The sequence below is a fragment of the Pangasianodon hypophthalmus genome, chromosome 26 (genome assembly GCF_027358585.1).
Source record: "Pangasianodon hypophthalmus isolate fPanHyp1 chromosome 26, fPanHyp1.pri, whole genome shotgun sequence".
NCBI classification, from domain to species: Eukaryota; Metazoa; Chordata; class Actinopteri; order Siluriformes; family Pangasiidae; genus Pangasianodon; species Pangasianodon hypophthalmus.
In genome coordinates, this window is record NC_069735.1 from 2,757,621 (window position 1) to 2,777,854 (window position 20,234).

Sequence of the window (20,234 nt, forward strand, 5' to 3'; positions counted from 1 at the left end):
TGAGGGGGTGGAGCTTAGGAAAGAGAGCACTGAGGGGGTGGAGCTTAGTAAACAGAGCGCTGAGGGGGTGGAGCTTAGTAAACAGAGCGCTGAGGGGGTGGAGCTTAGTAAACAGGGCGCCGAGGGGGTGGAGCTTCGTAAACAGAGCGCCGAGGGGGTGGAGCTTAGAAAACGGAGCGTTGAGTAAAGGACAGAACCTAGTAAAACAAGTATGCTGAGTGGGCGGTGCCTAGTGAAATGAGCACTAAGTGGGCGGGGCCTATTGAACAGGAATTATCCAGTGATGTTTATGGAGGTTTCTGCTCACCTTAAGCGCGAGAGTTTTGCGTGTCTCGACTGACGTGTCGCTCTCACTCGAAGCCTCCATCTCCTTCGCCACCAGCTCGTAGTCAGCTGGGTCGCAGACCACCGTCACTCGGGCGTGATTCTTAGCCGCAGCACGCAGGAGAGTAACACCACCTGCACAGGAAGTGGATAATCATCTCATATCGAAGGCATCCTCCAAATCCAAAATAATTCCTTCTGTAAAAAAGGAGGACGGATCTCGCTGTTCAGCTCACCGATATCGATCTGCTCCACTGCATCAGCCACAGTCACATTCGGGGACGCAACGGTCTTTACGAAAGGATAAAGGTTACACACGACAACTCTGGAAAAAACACACGACATGGGGTCATCAGAAGTCTGTAAAAGTCTTTTTTTTTTACCGTTCTATCAAAATATAACACTATTATATTATTTCTCTGTTCCACTGTTCCACTCAAGACTTCAAGCTTCTATAGTGTTTAACAAATTAACTTAAATTTAAAAAAAAAAAAATCTTAAAAATTCCTGTGGCAAATATTTTGTGGTTTATACATTTATAAAAATTGTGTTCAAAAATGTATTGTATAAATCTTAAAAATGCTCATGCTGCAAATGCACTTATACATTTAGAAATTATGTAAAAAAAAAAATAAATAAATAAAAATACACATATATGTATGTATATAAGATATATAAAAATGTATTAAAAAAAAATAAAAGTAAAAAAATAAATATAAATATTAAAGAAAAAAAAAAAATATATATATATATATAAATAAAGGTACTACTCAACAATAACTAGACATGAATTATATCATTTATGACAAAGAATGTTGCTAAAGCTATGTAGGACTGTGTAGGCCAATCAGATTCTACCAACCAACTCATAAGAGCCAATCAGCTCAAGTCTCAAGCCCACACCTACACTGAGCTAATTCTGAGGAAGCGGAAAATTTAATTATGTGTCATGTGGCACCACATGATGAAGCTAAATGAATTATTTTTACCCACCAAATCTTGGTGCACTTCTCACATTTCAGTGTCCAAACATCAGAGTTTTGTACTGAACCTGTACGTAGCTAGCAAATAATGACTGCTCAGTATAGTAATGCTAACCCTTCATCTTACCTCACGAGATTAAAGCCGAGTTTTTCCATGTCGGCCTGGTCAGACAGAGTGTTTCTGGCCAGGATTCCTCCATGAACGGCGGGGTGAAGGGTTTTAACCCGACCGCCGAGCATCTCGGGGAAACCGGTGAGCTCAGACACGTCTCTGAAAACGAACACGAGCAAAAATCACGTCATTCACATTCATGGTGTTCAGTCATAGTATATATAGATATATATAGATTACAATAAAAATCAGGGTCCTAAATCCTGTCCTGCACAGTTCCTCACCTCACTGAGAGTCCGGCATCTCGCAGAGCTTTAGCCGTGCCGCCCGACGCCACCAGCGACAACCCGACCGACACGAGCCGCTTCGCAAAGTCCAGCAGCCCCGCCTTATCGGACACACTCAGGAGAGCTGAGACACACAGATCAAAGGAATGTTACCACCACAAAGTCGATTATTTTCCCATAAAGTCACGTTGTGAAATGTTTTATTCTTCTTCTAACACTGCAACTTGCCAACCATTACAATTTATCGTTAAATAAAAAAAAACACCACATCATTCTTTTTATCCGTAAATGGTTACGTTTAATTTTGTGGAACTTCCAAGAACCAAGTTAGTTCGTATTATCGCTTATGTTATGGCAGTGGTTGTTCCCTCACCAGCCTCTCTCTCTCTCTCTCTCTCTCTCTCTCTCTCAAATTTGGAGAAAAAAAAAAAAACACAGCGTGTCACCAAGAAACCTCAAAATGAAAATTCCTGCCCCGAAGACTTTACTGTGGTGGAAAACCGTTACAGAGCACTGACACCGGAGACTCCTTCCAGAAATATTAAACACCTTACAGAAAACGACACCATATCAAACAAATACAGAAATGAAGCCTTGCATGTGAGAACAAATCTTTGAGTCAAACTTAGAGTGAGAAAACTTGCAAGTAGAGGTGGATAATAATTGAGTAATTATACTTTAACTTTATATTTACATATTTAACGTTTCAATAAGCAAAGTCTTGTTTAAAATGAAACGTCTCCTTCACCTCTCTAGAAGACAGGGATGTGATAAAGCATTTCGAGATAAATTTTGCTAATTATCTAACATTAACTAGATTGAACTAAATTAGCCAGTTTTCTTTGCTAATGCCAGACTAGCATCGAGTCTACTAGCTAACGTAATTATTTACGTTACAAGTCAAATTCTAGCTAATTGTGAAAACTTCAACCAGTTTTAGATCCAGTAGATATAAAAAAGTCTACACACCCCTGTTAAAGGTAAGTAACAACTACTTTTCACATGAAAACCTAATTTTATCAGTTAAAAAATATTTATAAATATTTGAAAACATTTAAAAGTAGCCACTTTCTTACTAAGATTATACACACACACACACACACAAATAAATAAAATATCTAGTAAGAAAGTGGCTACTTTTAAATGTTTTCAAGTTAAAATATATATATATATATATATATTTTAACTTGAAAACATTTAAAAGTAGCCACTTTCTTACTAAGATTATACACACACACACACACAAATAAATAAAATATCTAGTAAGAAAGTGGCTACTTTTAAATGTTTTCAAGTTAAAATATATATATATATATATATATATATATATATATATATATATATATATATATATATATATTTTTATTTTTTCTAAATTTATTTTTTATTTTTTGCTGGATATTTCCACATTTAATTAAGATTTTGACACTATCTTTTCACTTAAGTATAAATTCCTAGTACCTCAGGTTACAACCTTAAATGCATTAGGTTTTTATAAATTGTGCCAATAAATAAATAAATAAATAAATAAATAAATAAACAAACAACCAACTACTGTCTCTGCACGCGCACAATCACTAATTAAGCATGCAATTAAAATAATAATAATAATTTCAGCAATTAAAGAATCACTTCACACTTCACACGTCTCCTGGCCTGGTGAACACTAAGCAGCATGGTGGTGCACAGAAAAATAAAACTCTAAAATCCCAAAAATCCCTAAAATCTGCCACAACTACAGAAAAGCTCGTGCCACATAAACAAAGCACATTTGCAAAGTTATTGTTACCGAGTTCAGTGGACATGGTGCTGAGTTGGATCCTGTCTTAGACCTGCAGAAAGGAGGAAAGGAAGTGAACTTCGGAGAGAACTTGGCAGCACGAACCGCGCGAGCTAAAAACACGTGGATGTAAAAAAGCTAGATCCGCAGAATTGTATTCTGGGAAATGTAGTTTTTCACCGAATTGTTCTTGTTTGGTCACAAGATGGCGCCACTGAGTTGGAAATGTGTCTCAACCCTATAAGATAGCAGCAATTAACCAAGTGCCCTACAGATGGCACCCTAACAATAATAATAATAATAATAATATTAATAATAATAATAATCATAATGCAGTAGTTATCTTCTAATTATAAAACATTGCAAGTTTATAGTTTTCACCTTATTCTTTATTCTTAATGTACAAAATGGGATTAAAAATAAATTTAATAAATAGAGATTTAAAACCATTTGATCCCAAATGGTTTTAAGGTCATGAGTTGAATCCCAAGCTGCCACTAATCTTCTGTGTTCATCATGGCTGACTTTGTGACCTTTGTAATAAGCTGGGATATGAAGGATATGAAGGATATGAAGCAGAGAATGTCACTGTACTGTACTGTAAATATGGGACAATGCACATGTACAGTACAGTGTTTCTATGTAATTTCGAGTTTGAAGCTTGTCACGGTGGCACAGAGGGTACTGTCTCTGCCTCACAGCTCCGGTTACTGTCTGTGCACAAATCCACGTTTCCTCCAGGGTTTCTTCCGGGTTCTCAGGTTTCCTCGCATCTCATTCAAGGTGTATTTCCACCATGTAGACTGTGTTCCAGACAGAATAATCTACATAAGCGCAAAATAAACTTTTTATTATTCTATGTTCTGAGCACATACCGTAACAAGGGGAAGGGAACTAAAGCAGTTGGTGGTCTTTCAAGAAAACGAACATATCAACAAAAAACATCTATTAGGATTAGGTACAATTCTTTGAATCCTTTTGAATAACCTTCCCACACAAACTATTTTGGCAGAAGAATTGTTTCAAGCGACACATTTTGATATTTTGCATCAGACGCATGCATAAAGAGTTCATTATTGAATATTACAGTAATCAAGCCGAATTGCTGCACGAGTGCCAGGCCAATGCTCTCATTCCTCTTTTTTTTTGGAATCCTGTCTCCTTTTTGTTAATTTAATTAAAGTGCACAAGCAACCTGTGTAAACAAGGCTCTCAGGGGCGATTAAGGCGAGGCAGGATAGGAAGGTAAGCGCCGCTCCTGTCAGTTACAGCGGATTGCATCGATTTCATTGATTTGTAACAGCTTTTGGGCTAATTTCATCTCTCAAAGGTGAACCCGTGGTAGCAGGGCGAGGATTAACACCGTCACCCCCCTCTCCCCTCCCTCTGCCATGGGTTTAATTTTTTCCCGTCCACCTATTTCTGCTTTGCCAAGTGATTAGATAAAAGTGCAGCAACAATAAGTCTTATTTGGAAGGGTAAGGTGGGAGAATCAATAACTTTTTATTTGCCTGCGGGTCGGCATAGGTGGGCCGTTACCGACGCTCTTAAATGCATCACAACTCTGTTCAGGCGAGGACGACAAAAAAAACGCTGAGGTGGGCAAGAAAGTGTGCGTAAACCACGGCCTGCTCACACACAAACACGTCCGACGAGCCATAAAAAATCATACGAATCGTAAGGGTTGATGGATGAATTTCGAATGAATCTGTCGTGGAGCGTTAATCACGTCTTAACAGCCAGAAACTTCGGGATTGTCCAGGTGACTTTGGGAAAGACAGAAGAAACCAAAAGGAAAAAGAAGCTCACAGTTAATATTAAACATTTATACGTAAAAATGTAGTAAATATCAAGTCAAGCAGCTAACGAAGGAAGATCAGTATGTGTATCAGTAATCAGTTCTACAATATATTGTGATATTCAAAACACCGTACTGTTATCGTAAACATAGCATTTATGGCGCCGCTCTTTTCTAAGGCCCCATCCACAAATATAAATAGTTTTTACTGCTTCATTTTCCAAAAATATCTCGCTATAAATAAAACGAACATCGTTTTTGGAAATATTTCCATCCACACGAACAACGTTTTGAATATATTTAAGCTAATATGTCTCCAATTCACACTATTTTAAGACTTACTGTACCAGTACTAATACCGTAAATTAGGGCACCCTCTAGTTGTTTAAACATTGATCGAAAATACGTTTTGCTGTTTAAAATTTAAAAAGTGGTTCATAACATCTAGCTGGTTATTGCTGTTTTGAACTAAAATACAACTATTACAGAACGTAGTTGCTAAATGCTAGCTGTTTAAACGTTACTGTGAGAAAGGTTTTCTATCAAAATTGAAACAACACTGAGTGAAATAGTTTGAAGCTCTTGCTAACAGCTAGCAGACACTACAAACTGTTTGGTAGATTTTGTAGCATTTGCTGCCTGATGTTACAGAAAATGCTAGCTACAGATGCACTTGCTGTTGTGGTATATTTCGAGCTTGCTAACTGATAGCTTTTTGGGTTTGGATGATATTTGAACTAAAAATACAAACCTGACAGTAAACATTGCTAATCACTAACTGTTAGTTTATAAACATCACTGGTTAAAAAAATAAAAGTGAAAATAATTGTGACAGAAAGCAAACGCTAACTGTAGCTGCTTGATTAGCGAAGTTACCAGTCCTTGCTTCAACCTTGTCTTAAGGTATCTCTAATGTATTAGCATCAGGCTAATAACTCTGTGTGCTGCCAGTGACAGCCGCCATATTTATCCGCTGGCCTGAAGTGATTGGGTCTAATTTGGGGATCAGGACTTCATTAGAGCAGATTAGGTGTGAGGATGGATGGGGAGAGAGAATTAGCTGATTGCGGTGTGTGTGTTTATGTGTATGAAAGAGAAAGAGAGAGAGAGAGAGAGAGAAAGGAGAAGAGATAGTTAGAAAATAAGAAACAGTAACAAATCAAATTCCTTGTTGATGAGAGAGAGCTCAGAGGAGAATAGTCTGAATCGTCTGAGCTGACAGTAAGATCATGTCGGGTTCTCACTATAGCCTCAGATTCCTGTTCTTGGCTGACAGGAGTGGATCCCAATGTGGTCTTCTGTCAAGATTCTACATGTTTTGAGTTCTGAGATGCTTTTCTGCTCATCACGGTTGTAAAGAGTGTTCTTCTGAGTTACTGTAGCCTTCCTGTCAGGTCGAAACAGTCTGACCATTCTCCTCTGATCTCTCTCATCCACAAGCTGTTTCTGTCACTCACTGGATGGTTTTTGTTTTTTGTACCATTCTGCGTAAACTCTTGCGACCATCGTGCATGAAAATCCCAGGAGATCAACAGTTTCTGAAATACACAAACCAGCTCATCTGGCACCAACAACCATGCCACAGTCAAAATCACTGAGATCACATTTCTGTATAGTAATATATATTTATATATAATATATATTTTTTTATTTATCAGTTTTTGTAGCTATTTTTTAAACTGTTGCTTTGGAAAATCAAGGACATTACTGAATGCTAATGAGAACAGACTGTTTACAAAAACAAACTATCTATGATAAACTGTTTACGAGAACAATCTGTTTACAAGGATAAACCGTTTACAGGAACAAACTGTTTCTGATAAGAAATTGTTTACGATTTGTTCACAGTTGTTTACTTTTCACAGGAATAAATAGTTTACATGAGAACAAACTTTACAAGAACAAACTGTTTACAATAATAAACTGTTTACAAGGACAACTTGTTTACAGGAACAAACTTTATGAGAACAATTGTTTACGAGAACAAACTGTTTACGAGAACAAATTCTTTACGTGAGCACAAATTGTTTAAGAAAACAAACTGTTTATGAAATCAAACTCTACAAAAATAAACTATTTATGACAACAAACTGTTGATGAGAACAATTGTTTACAAGAACAAACTCTTTACGAGGATAAATTGTTTACAGAAACGACTGTTTACGACAACAGACTGTTTACAAGAAGAAACTTTCTTCTGGAACAAATAGTTTACAGGAACAAACTGTTTACGTCAGATCAAATTGTTTATGAGAAACTGTTTACAACAACGAACAATTTACAAGAACAAATTGATAAGCAGCTTCTTTCGATTAGCTTTTATTTGTCATGGGTGCAGCTTCAATGCAGTTAAGCTATTTTAACTATGTAGCTTTAGCTAACTACAAATTTAACGTGTTACCTTTAGACATTTATTTTTGTTATATATGTTATATATGCTCTACTTAATTACCATTTCCCCAGACATTGGCCATGCCTTTGGCTTTCAGCCAATAAGAACATGCTGTTTTGGACATTATATTAGTGAAGAATGATAGAATCTTGATGGCAAAATAGTTTTTAAAAATGACTAATTTCCCAGTTTTTTCCCCCCAAGATATTGGCAGTGGACTCAGATTTTGGACCCTTTTGGACTCGGAGGTCTGAATAAACCAGAGACGGATGTTAGGTTTAGCTGTTGGATGTGTGTTGTGCACATGACTGTGATAATTCTCAATCATGCCGTGAACTGATAACGAGCCACACATCAAAGGTGTTCGAAGATACATTACGCCGCTGATTGGAGCCGTAATGAGTGAACAGCAGGCAATAAATCTCTGTGCGACAGTAGTTTCATTGTATACTTATAATTACGTTGTGCAGTCATAAAGACATTGTTCTGAATGAAAAGTATTAGCAAAGGTTACCTTTCATGGAAAAAGCCGATAAGATGAAACACTGTAAACTTCCTGGACGGTACCAAGCTTTAATTTGATTGAAGTGGTGGTTTAGTTGCTAATTTAACCAACAACACTGGTGTCATGCTACTTTTACTAGAAAGTCAGACATTTTAAGAAATAGCGCCCCAAAAGCTAGAAGAATTTTCAATATATACACTATTTTATGATGTTGTTCATAGTATGTTTTTCTTGATGGTTGCGTACTACCCATAATGCAATGCAAGTGTGTTTGTACTTTTTTATTTACAGAAGTGCAAACTCCTCTGTCCTGAAGACTTTCCTGTGTGGGAAAACTTAAAGTTGCTGCTTTAACACTGACTATTACAAAGCTCTCACACTGGAGACTCCTTCCTTCTTTATATGCTAAATAAATTCTTCTTACAGAAAACGTTACCATGTCAACAAGTAAATCCGCTTATGTTGAGCATCCACCATATGCGTCCCTGTGAATGAGCTGTTACTATAGAAACGATAATGTATTAGAAGGAGCATTTTAATATAATCTGTAATTCGCAGCTTCACTACTTTCCACCAATCAGAATTCAGAATTCAGCATTCAACGGCGCTGTTGTGTATTTAATATTATCTTACTTACGCCGCTAAGCACAACTGCATTGTATGAAGTAAGTTGTCTAAAGCTATAAAAAGCAACACTAATACATGCTAATATATTTATTTATTTATCTGTTTATTTATTTGTTTGTTTATTGGTTGATTGATTGATTGATTGATTTTTTTATTCGATCCCCTGACTGTTCAAGCTGTGAGAACGCTCTTGCTAGACTGAGGCTGGTGCTTTGGCTAGCTGTCACTTAGCCATTAAGTCTTTTTATATGACACAGTGACAGTGAAAAACAAGACAGAAACATTGAGAACATCAACATTTTCCTCAGATGTGAAGATAAATTGCTGAGAAAAGACTCCTTATGACAAAAATGATGCTTAGCATCAACCGCTAATCCAACTTCAACAGATTCTGCCACACTGGTGAAGTATTCATGAAAAGCACAAGAGTAGAGGATTATACATGAAATCTTTTGATGAACATGGTGAGCACAAAAGCCCATTTAAACACAGACACAGAACAACCCAATATGCTAATACTACATGCTAGCTGTTCTCCACGCTAGCACTGTTCTTTCTTTTAAACCAGAGTGTGGTTTGTATAAACCTAAGCTGTAAACTCTAAACAATATAATTAAAACAACAATATTGGCCAAGATTAAAGTAAAAGAGAGTTTTTATTCACAAAATACTTTTCATAATATGTCAAGGAACAGAATATGTAAAGGTGAAACCACCTCTCGTCCCAAAGGACAAGACAATTAAAGATAATAGCTGGCATTGTAAGACAAAAAGTAATTAGGCCTCATTCAGAGTGATAAAAATGATAAGCTCCATTCATCAGCCGACGTACAATGAAGCTGTTGTGTGAGGATTGTAAAGTGTATCGCTCATTAAACGGCCATAAAGGCTAACGAGCCTAACAACGCTTTGTTACCTGTTTGGAAAAACAAACAAGCCGAGAGATGTCAGTTTGAAGAAGACGAGAAAAGGATCTGAAAATCTGAGGCAGCTAGAAAGAACTGTATTTGTTTAATTTATTTTTTAAATAGTTCTAGATTGTGACCTCAGATTTTTATGTCTATCAGTGACTACTAAAATGTATGAAAACAAAGAAAATATTAACCATAGCTCACAAAAAAAGTCAGTATGCTTTTATTTAAAAATGCACCCACCACCATGCTTTTATTTAAAAATGCACCCACCACCATGCTTTTATTTAAAAAACACCCATTATCATGGTTTTTATTTTTGCTTAAAGAATAGAGGTCAAAGTCGATATCAAACTGCGGAAGGAGCCGTGGCTCCTTTGCTTGTCAGTTCAAGTGAAGGAGGCGTTGCTTCTACGTCTATCACAGTTCCTGCGACACCTCCTGTCGTCTGCTTACACATACAGTACCACGCTAACCACATTTCACACTTCCAGACCACCTCCATGATGACATTAGTATGATGTCACACACTGCGTTTATACTAGTTAGTGGTTAGCCTGTTTACTATAATGCTTTTTTGCTTGTTGTCCTATTTTAATGTAATAGTAGATTGTGTGCTTACCTGCTTACTGTCATTCTTGTTTGTGAAAGCCTGAATACTACAACTCTAATTCTTGTCTTTATCTGTTTATTCTAAAGCTAGCAGGTGTTAAACTGTTTATTAAAATGCTAGCTTGTGTTTTTTTCGTCTCTAAAGCTAGTTCTGGATTAGCCTGTCTACTATAATACTAGTTTGTGAATAAATACACAAATTGTATACTATGCTATTAAAACTGAAATATCATATGTCAAATAGCAACTTATTACTAGTACATTATAACCAAACATCACAGAATTTGAAAAAAAAAAAAAAAAAAAAAACCCAGCCAAACTATGACAGAAGGTTTCGTTTCTGTGCTGTAGAATTAGCTCAGGGCTGTGATAATGATTGAAAAATATGCTAGTAATCGCTGATAAGTCCTCTAATGTCTGTAAACATGACAGGCAGTAAAGTTTACAGCCATGCCATTTTCTGATAAACTTTGACTTTGTAGTGCAGTGCTAGACAGTGTGTGTGTCAGAGAGAGAGAGAGAGAGAGAGAGAGAGAAAGAGAGAGAGGATTTGTACCATGAATAGAAAACAGATCATCAGGACAACATACTCATTCAAAGTTCTCCATGGATTATTTTATCTCTGATTTTTTGGATTTATTTATTTTAAAGCATTTATTTAGCATTATAGCAACAAGGACACACTCTAGCTAGCATTATAGTAACCAAGGACACACTCTAGCTAGCAATATAATAAACAAGGTAACACACTAGCTAGCATTATAGTAAACATGGACGAACTCTAACTAGCGAAATAACGAACAAGGACACACTCTAGCTAACATTATAGTTAACAAGGACACACTCTAGCTAGCAATATAGTAAACAAGGACACACTCTAACTAGCAAAATAACGAACAAGGACACACTCTAGCTAGCATTATAGTAAACAAGGACACAGTCTAGCTAGCATTATAATAAACATGGACACACTCTAACTAGCAATATAATGAACAAGATAAAACACTAGCTAGCAAAATAACAAACAAGGACACACTCTACTTAGCATTATAGTAAACAAGCACACACTCTACCTAGCATTATAGTAAACAAGCACACACTCTAACTAGCAATATAATGAACCGGGTAACATACTAGCTAGCATTATAAGTATTAAAGTAACACATTAGCAAACATCATAATTAACAAGTTAACACATTAGCTAGCATAACAGTAAACAGCAATGACACACTGGCCAGCCAATGAAAAATTGCACATTTCCATGGCAAACGTATAAATTATTTGAATAAAATGAGTTATTATTTTTTCTTTGCTGCTTTGTGCTACCTGTCAGTGATTTATATTTTACGAAATATAGGAAACAGGGTAACAGAGTGTGTGTATGATGTCACTATTTTAATTCCCAGCTCTGACGCCATTTAATCTGCCATGAAGTGTGTGGAACAAAAAACGAGTCTCTCTCTCTCTCTCTCTCTCTCTCTCTCACACACACACACACACACACACACACACACACTTCATATGTCCGCACTAAGACCATATGCAGAAATCCATAAATTAAAATTCATTAAGTAGCATTGAACTCTCTGGGTCACGTGGTGTCGAATCCCAAGCGCGAGACCTTTTATACTGTACTGTATATAGACCCACACAGCTGAGGCGCGCGTCCAGGTGCCAAGTTTTTGATTGGTTAATTAGAAATCTAACTGCTGCTGTAAGCCAATCAGCGCCTTACGTACAGCGGTTATGCAAATGAGCTGAGCAAAGCGGGATGGCAAAGTTTCTCACGTCTTCAGAGTGAAGCGCGGTGACGTGTGAAAGGCAGCAGCGCTACACCTCAGCGTGGAAATTAACATTTATTATTATTATTGTTGTTGTTTTTTACGTTTCAGGGAGTTTATAAAATGGAATATAATGGAATAACGGAGTGAAGATGTGAAGTGAAGATTCTTTTATTTTCGTCAAATTTAAAAAAAAGGTTTAAATCTGATATTTTCAGTGCGCTTCTTATGCGCGCTCTGCTCAACTCTACACCTTTTTCCGCCTGAAATTCCGTTTCCATGGAGAAATCCAAGAACTTCCGCATCGAGGCTCTGCTCGCGCCGTGTGAGGCTCCGCCCCCAAGTGCTTTTCCGGGTCTGGTGGCGCGCGCGGGTCCGCTCCCGGTGCCGTCCCCCGGTGTGTACGCGAGCGCGCCGCTGTTCCCCGCAGTGCCCGCGCTTCACTACCCCGGAATCCCGCACATCAGCCCCGCATACGAGCCGTGGATCCGCGCGAGCCTGCTACTGCCGCGACTCCACCCATACACCGGTGTGTTTACTGTTCACTCACCACACCTGCTTATTTATTTTATTTTATTTTATTTTATTATTTTGTTTAATTGTGTTTTATTTTTTTATTTTATTTTAATTTGTTTAATTTTGTTTTATTTTATTATTTTGTTTAATTGTGTTATTTTATTTTATTTTAATTTGTTTAATTTTGTTTTATTTTATTTTATTATTTTGTTTAATTGTGTTTTATTTTATTTTAATTTGTTTAATTTTGTTTAACTTTATTTATTTTATTTGTTTTGTTATTTTTATTTTGTTTAAATTGTTTAGTTTTGCTTGTTATTTTATTTTTTCACTTTATTTATTTATTTATTTATTAAAATCTCATTATTTATGCCCCTGTAGCTATAAATAATGTAGACATTGTTTATAAATGAGAAGTTGTTTATTTTTATTTTATTTCACATGTTTTAATGTTTACTGGTTTAATGTTTGTTTGTTTGTTTGTTTGTTTGACCTTTGGTAGGTTGTGTAATTCTAGACAGGCCGATTATTTAAATTTTATTTTATATGTTTTTAGAGGTTAATATTTTGTGTTAAGTTCATATTATAAGACTATAATAACATTTATTTATTTATTGTTTGTTTGTTTGTTTACAGTATTTTTAATCTCTGGATTTTTTGTGAATTATTTTATTTTGTTTTGTAGTTTGTTAATAATACTATTTTTTTAATTCTTTGGAATTCATCTCAGAATTCTGAACAACATAATTTATATTTTTATTCATTAACTTGATCACATTTCTTCTTCTTTCTCTCTTCTTTATTATTTTTAATACAATCTGCAACACTTTAGTTATTACATTTCAGCTCAAAATGAACGTAAGTTGATTCAAACGATAAATCAAATAACTAACAATAAAACACACAATCATTTATATTTACAAAAATAAACACATTACAAACAAATTATTTCATTTAAATCAAATAAACAAAACTACAGTTAGACAACAGAAAAAAAAAACAAAAACAAGATCCATTATAGTGAGTAAGAGTTTGTTTTTTTTAGGAAAAAATAACAAGAAAAGTGAATAAAAATATCAACTAATGTAATAATAATAACTGTAATAATAATAATAATAATAATAATAATAATTGTGTTTCAATAATAATTTAAACAAACAAAAAAAGAAAAAAGAAGGAAGCCAAGTAAAAAAAACGTGCAGAAAGAATACTGTGTGTTACTGTTTTACAAAAATTATAAATATGTGTAGAATTAAAATAGTTCAGGAAACATAATTAACTCTGAAGCGATAATACGGCTCGATTGTAGAATTAAGTAAATAGATCGATAATTTATTAAAATCAAATAAGTTGCGTTTTATGTGTAAAAGATGAAAACAAAAAGGATACTACAGAAAGATTTAAAAAAATTAAAAGTAAAGAATGAAAAGTGCATAAAATGAGGTAAACTCTTTTAATCTGTTAAAATCAGACTTATTTATATGGCAGTAAAGACGGTGTGTGTGTTCATGGAGTTTTCATTAAGTTAATGGTGTTTACAGCCATCACATCAACAATAAAGCCGAATAATAATAATAAAAATAATAATAATAAAAAGAATAAAGTCTTCATCTTTATTGATGAGCTTGGAGAGAGAGTGTGTGTGTGTGTGTGTGTGTGTGTATGAGATCCTCGATGCCATTGATGTTATAATAATTATACGGAAATAATTTGGAGGTGAATTACAGCAGCCATTTAATCTGTTATTAAGTTTTACTGATTCGGTGCTCGTTAAATCTTCATCCTCCTCATCATCATCTTGACAAACAGAGATTTGATTTAATTATAATCTGAAAGTTTCCTCTTCTTTGTTTTCTTCTTTTTCTTATTATTATAATATCATTTCAGTTCATACAGGTTTTTGTTCTTGTGTTTAAACGCATCTGCAGCTTTGCTCAATATTATAATTAGTAACATAATAAAAAGTAATAATCATTTGTAATAATTCGTAATAATTATTGTGACTGTGTGCGGTTACAGGAAAAGGACAGTTTAATGAAGCAGAGTTACTCTTACCACCACGAAGTCGATTATTTTCCTTAAAAAACACGTCCTGAGATGTTTTCTGCCTCTTATGCCACCTCTATACCACCAAAAACAACAGGCCATACTTTTTTTAAATCTATTTCCAGTTATATTTACATAAATATATTTAATATATAATATAATACTCTCTTTTCTCCTCTCTCTTGAAGTTAATAAATAAAAAACAAATGTAGAGAAACCACAAAGCGTAAACTCATCTGTCCTGAAACCTTTTCCTTTCTTGTAAAGCTTTAAAGTAACAGCTTTTCCTGACACTGGAGACTCCTTCCATAAATGTTAAATACATAGATACTATCAATAGAACAAGCGTGTGATTTGCCTTTCTTATATAGAATTAATTAACACTTTCTGACCAATCAGAGTCCAGAATTCAGCAGTGCTGTGATGTAAATAATGTTATTATAGTATACAGTGTAACGTAATATTAACGTTGAAGTATAACGATGTGTAAATCGATCTATCTGTCCACAGCATCTCCTCAGTCGGGGTTGATGGGAAAATGTCGGAGGCCGCGCACGGCGTTCACCAGCCAGCAGCTGCTCGAGCTCGAGAACCAGTTTAAACTCAACAAATATCTCTCACGGCCCAAACGCTTTGAAGTTGCCACGTCACTAATGCTAACAGAGACGCAGGTGAGTGTATACACACGTGTTAGCGCTTAAAACGGTACATTATGAATATAAGAAGTTCTCAGATCTTCAACTTCTGTGTGTGCGTGTGTGTGTGTGTAGGTGAAGATCTGGTTCCAAAACCGCAGGATGAAATGGAAACGAAGTCGTAAAGCCAAGGAACACGTGGAAGCAGCACGAGAGCGCAAATCAACCAATGAGAATCCAGCGTCTGAGTCTGAGGGGGCGGGGCTTGGGAAGCAGGACGTAGAGGAGGAAGAAGAGGTGGACGACGAAAACGATTTCAACACGGACACGCAACATTCGGACTTTTTGCAGAAGGACGTAGATACACGATACGCTTCCGATGACGATGTGGACGAAGTGAGAGGTGGGGACAGAAAGATGGGGGCGGGGTTATAAAGACGAGATAAGGAACCAATCAGAGACAAGGATGAGCCTGTTTGCTCAGAAACGTGGAGGTGACTCGAAGATACTGTGAAATACTGAACGCTTCATGAACTGATTTTAATGTTATACCAGAGTACTGAACACTGACTAAACACTAAACGTAGCCTTTAGGTTTCTCAGTTCTTATACAGGCTTCACCCTAAACACCAAACAACAACAACAACGCCATTTAAACAAACATGCCATCGAGCAAAGTCTCTCCTTCACCACGCTTTAGTAGAATGATTTATTTCCACCAACTAGTTCAGGAGTTTGTAGCTAGTGCTACAACGGTCAGATTACAGGTCAGTTAGTGTAGTTTTAAGTCCATGTATGGTGTATAGTGGTCTGTAAACGCACAACATGTTAACAAAGCTAAAGTGCAACAGGAAAACCAAAGAAGACAAAAGCAAAAAAATGTAAAACAGCAAATTCAGAAATAGAACAACAGCAAATAAAAAAACACAGCAGCAAATTCAGAAACACAATAACAAAAAAAAAAAACAGAAAAGAAAATTCAGAAACAACAACAAAAACAGAAACACAACAGCAAATTAAGAAACACAACAAAAACAGAAACACAACAGCAAATACAGAAATACAGCAACAAAAGCCAAAAACAAAAAACACAGAAAAAAACAGTAACAGAGCAGTAAAACTAAAATACACAACAGCAAATTCAGAAACACAGAAACAAACCAAGTATACACAACAGCAAAGCCAGAAACACAACAGTAAATTCAGAAACACAACAAAAACAGAAACACAACAGTAAATTCAGAAACACAACGAAAACAGAAACACAACAGCAAATTCACAAACACAACAACAAAACCAAAAATCTAACAGTGAATTCAGAAACAAACAAATAAAAAAAAACAGAAACGCAACATCAAATCTGGAAACAACAGCATATTCGGAAACAGTAAAACTAGCTAGGCTAACTAGATGACAGATGGAAAAGTGCAGTTAATTTCCCTTGTAACGGTTATATGCCGTGTCCAATCAGCCACCAGCACTGGTGTAAAATTCAGTAACAAAATCCTGAGAAAACTGAAACTTCCTTCTCTGAAGTTCAGATCAGTTTATAATACCGATGTTGGGTGCTAAGCTGTGAAACTGAAAACTACAGCTAAGAACCAGATGTTCTGTCATTTTGGATTTTGTTAGCCAGCTAGCAACAAACAAACAAACAAACAAACAAACAAAAAACATCAAATTTACGATGTAAGAATCCTGTCAGTTTAGGTTATGTTAGCTAGCTGGCTAAAGAATTATGTGTATGTGTTTTGTTTTTGTTGAACATTTTCCATGTATATATTTGGAAGTTGTTTCTTTTATCTGTGAAGATTGAGATTTTTTTGTTAATTTACACAAGCCGAGTTTTAGAACTGCTGTGTAATATGTGCTAATGCTACAGTTTATACAATTAGCAGCAGATCTATGAAAATATTTCAAATTCTGAAATGAATTATGAAACATTTAAAATCAGGATGAAGAATTGCAGTATATCTGCAAAGCTCATCATATAACATCATTTCTTTAGCTGGAAATAACACTTAGCAAAAAATTCTGGTTTTAATTACACAATATGATAGTTTAGCAACATTAGCTAAGCTATGTTTGGTTTAAACTCATCATCAACAGAAGATACACAGCAACGTGCAACATGTCACGCTAAAACGCAAGATAACGTTGTCTCTATGTTGGGTTTTTTAATCAAATCTTTTCCAACCTGATGTTATTTAAATGTGTTAAGGTTTAATTTATTGGCTTTAAAGTGAACTAGAGGCCAAATAACATGAAATAAAATGGATCATTTTGTAAAACGTTGTGTGTCTCATTTTTGTAGTCATACACAAGTATGAATTAGTATTAGCAAAGTTTTGGGGGTTAGCTAGCATGCTAGCAACCAACTAGGATGATGTACAGAAATAAGTGTGAAGGTAGGAATCGACCTGAGGAAAGGTTAATTGATTTAATACTGCTAATTTCATTTAATTTCATTTAAGTTTACAAGGTTTGAGTACTAGCCACAGGTAAAATGCTAACCCCAACCTGTGACTAAATTACCTACGGTGCCAACTTTTGACTTTTTTGCCATCAATTTTCTTCGCAAATTTCTAGGCTTGTGCTCGGATGTTGCTAACTAAATCATTTCTAATCAGCTAGCTTGTTAAGTAGCTAGCAAAATTTGGTGATATTGGTTAAATTAGCAAAACAGCCCAGCCATAGTTGTTACAATAAGGGGAAAATCTGTTTGTCATTGTACGGTGACATTCAGTGTCGATTCCTGAGGTGATTTAATAGTAACACCTTCCTGTATGTGAAGAAACATCTAGATTTCAAGGTTGTTTCTTGAAGCAGGACGAGTGAGACGTGAGGATCGACTGTAAATCAAAGCCTTTAATGGAAAAATATTTCCATTTCCTCCCTCAGATGTCGCATCTCCCTCCATTCCTCTCATGATCTGTCCTGTAAACTCCTAGCATGCTGATTAGCATGCTAAAGAACAGACGGAAAACGATGGCGCATAATAAACCTGTTATTTGCGTTGTTTACGAGCGCGCCTCTCAAATCTGAATTTTACTGATGGTCCGATGATTAAGTTAATGAAGGGGAGATAAAGATCATCGGCCCTCGATGACGGTGATGTCACAGAGTCCATTTCATTTGCAGGACAAATAAAAACATGTATGAGGATGAAGATTAATATCCAAGACATGACGAGACGCCGTATAACTTCTCTGGCGTGGCGGCCATGGCGTCATGTTTATATAGTGATTAAATGCGTTTTAACTGGGACTCGTTAAATCTGACTCATCAAAGGCCAAGACTTATAACTAGCTTGTGTGTTACGTAGCTGATTTGCTGACCAGTTCAATGATCAATTTGCTAGCAGAAAAAATTATTTGCTGGGGTATGACTGGAGGTTTGTTAAAGTGGTTCAAAAAACTGTTGCTAAGCAACTGGGAAATATGGATGCCAAGAATAAACTAGCTACTAACCAAGGCTAATGATTTAGCTAGGATATACTGTAGGTGTGACAATGGAAATGAGACAGAATTATCAGGAACATCAACATTTGCCTCAGATGTGTTGGTAAATTACTTCCAAAACACACTGTATGAATAAAATTATACTTAGCAGCAACCGCTAACCAAACGTCCTCAGGTTGAGCTCAGAATGGCCGCTCACAGCATCAGCAGTAAACAAAGCAGCACTTCTTACCTTATATACAAATATTTTCTTTAGATTAATCAACAAACAGACATATTTGCTTGTTAAATCTGTAACACAGACTCTACAGATCACTGTTTTGAGGAAGAAAATCTACCTCACGCATCACAGTTAGCTGGCTAGCTAACAAAATACAGACATGGAGGCGTCCATGTTTTTCCCCCTACATTGTTGTACAACAGTGGCATAATTAAAAGTAGTTTCTAAAAATGTTTCAGAGTTTAATCTATCTCAATCAAATTGTTTCAAACATTAATTTCTTAAATATTCTTTGTTTACATTTTTAAATTAATGTATTTACATGTAAATTGATTAGTAGGTCATGGTAATGCTGCTTTTTTTTTTTTTTTTTTGCTGTCTCACGCTGTCAATTTTTAAACAGTATTTTGTTATTTTATTGTTTTTTAAAAAAAAATTGTATAATAATTTTTATATTTCATAATATTTTTAAAAATGAAAATGTTTAATAAGTAATTTTTATTTTGCTTTGTTTCCTTCCTTAGGTTGTACTACACTTCCTCTTATATTCATTTAATACCTATTATTTTTATTTTTTATGCTCATACTGTTTTTGCTTGTCATAGCTTTGTTTTTGCGTATTCTATGGATTAGTAGATGGGATACAAGCGCCGTCAGGTCGACAAGAACGCAAGATCGGCACATACATTCCTCATATTTTGACGAACCGTTAATGTTGGCATGAAACGTGACTGGAATTTTGTACTGAAATTTCACAGCCATACGTAAATATGCTAAAAGTCAACGTGACAGAAGTGCTGAAGTACAAAGTAAAAACGCAATAATGTTATCCGGCTGTATATCACTCACGTATTTACCCAAACAAGGCCTCGTTTCTTAGTTAAAACGAATAAACACGCTTCTCAGCGTATAAATCTGGCGACCTCGTGAAGCCTTTACGCCCTGTAGTTTAATCAATCAGCCGAAATGTCTGCGTCGTTACGGGAATATGAACAGATTGCGGGATGTTTTAAAGTAATCGGCCATATTGCTCGAGATTTTGCCTCGGCCTTGTCGTGTCACTTAAGCTAATGGGGCGGTAAAAAAAAAAAAATAAAGTGTCATAGGCCGTATTTCACACCCGTCCTGAAAAAAAGGGCCAAGTTTTGAGGTAATAAAGTGTATTGAAAAGGCAGGGCTTTTTCCTCTGTCGGAGCTAGCAGGATGTTTAGCATATAAATGTATGAAAGATGGAGCTCGAGTTA

General features: G+C 35.7%; 2 protein-coding genes across 2 annotated transcripts in view; one reads left to right on the forward strand and one right to left on the reverse strand.

The window, feature by feature from the left end:
• atic (5-aminoimidazole-4-carboxamide ribonucleotide formyltransferase/IMP cyclohydrolase) overlaps positions 1 to 3,628 on the reverse strand; it is a 10,699-nt gene extending 7,071 nt beyond the window's left edge. Inside the window, exons 1-5 of the mRNA XM_034299942.2 lie at positions 3,496 to 3,628; positions 1,704 to 1,830; positions 1,435 to 1,578; positions 561 to 649; positions 308 to 459 (exon numbers count right to left, since the gene is read on the reverse strand). Coding sequence (XP_034155833.2) covers positions 308 to 459; positions 561 to 649; positions 1,435 to 1,578; positions 1,704 to 1,830; positions 3,496 to 3,511 — 528 coding nt within the window. The 5' untranslated portion in view covers positions 3,512 to 3,628. The remainder of the gene's footprint in view (positions 1 to 307; positions 460 to 560; positions 650 to 1,434; positions 1,579 to 1,703; positions 1,831 to 3,495) is intronic.
• An 8,511-nt stretch (positions 3,629 to 12,139) lies between these two features.
• Positions 12,140 to 19,092, forward strand: mnx2b (motor neuron and pancreas homeobox 2b). The gene is made up of 3 exons (XM_026929133.3): positions 12,140 to 12,641; positions 15,185 to 15,345; positions 15,445 to 19,092. The coding sequence occupies exons 1-3, from the start codon at positions 12,392 to 12,394 to the stop codon at positions 15,742 to 15,744; spliced, it is 711 nt and encodes a 236-aa protein (XP_026784934.3). The 5' UTR covers positions 12,140 to 12,391; the 3' UTR covers positions 15,745 to 19,092.
• The last annotated feature ends 1,142 nt before the right edge of the window (positions 19,093 to 20,234 follow it).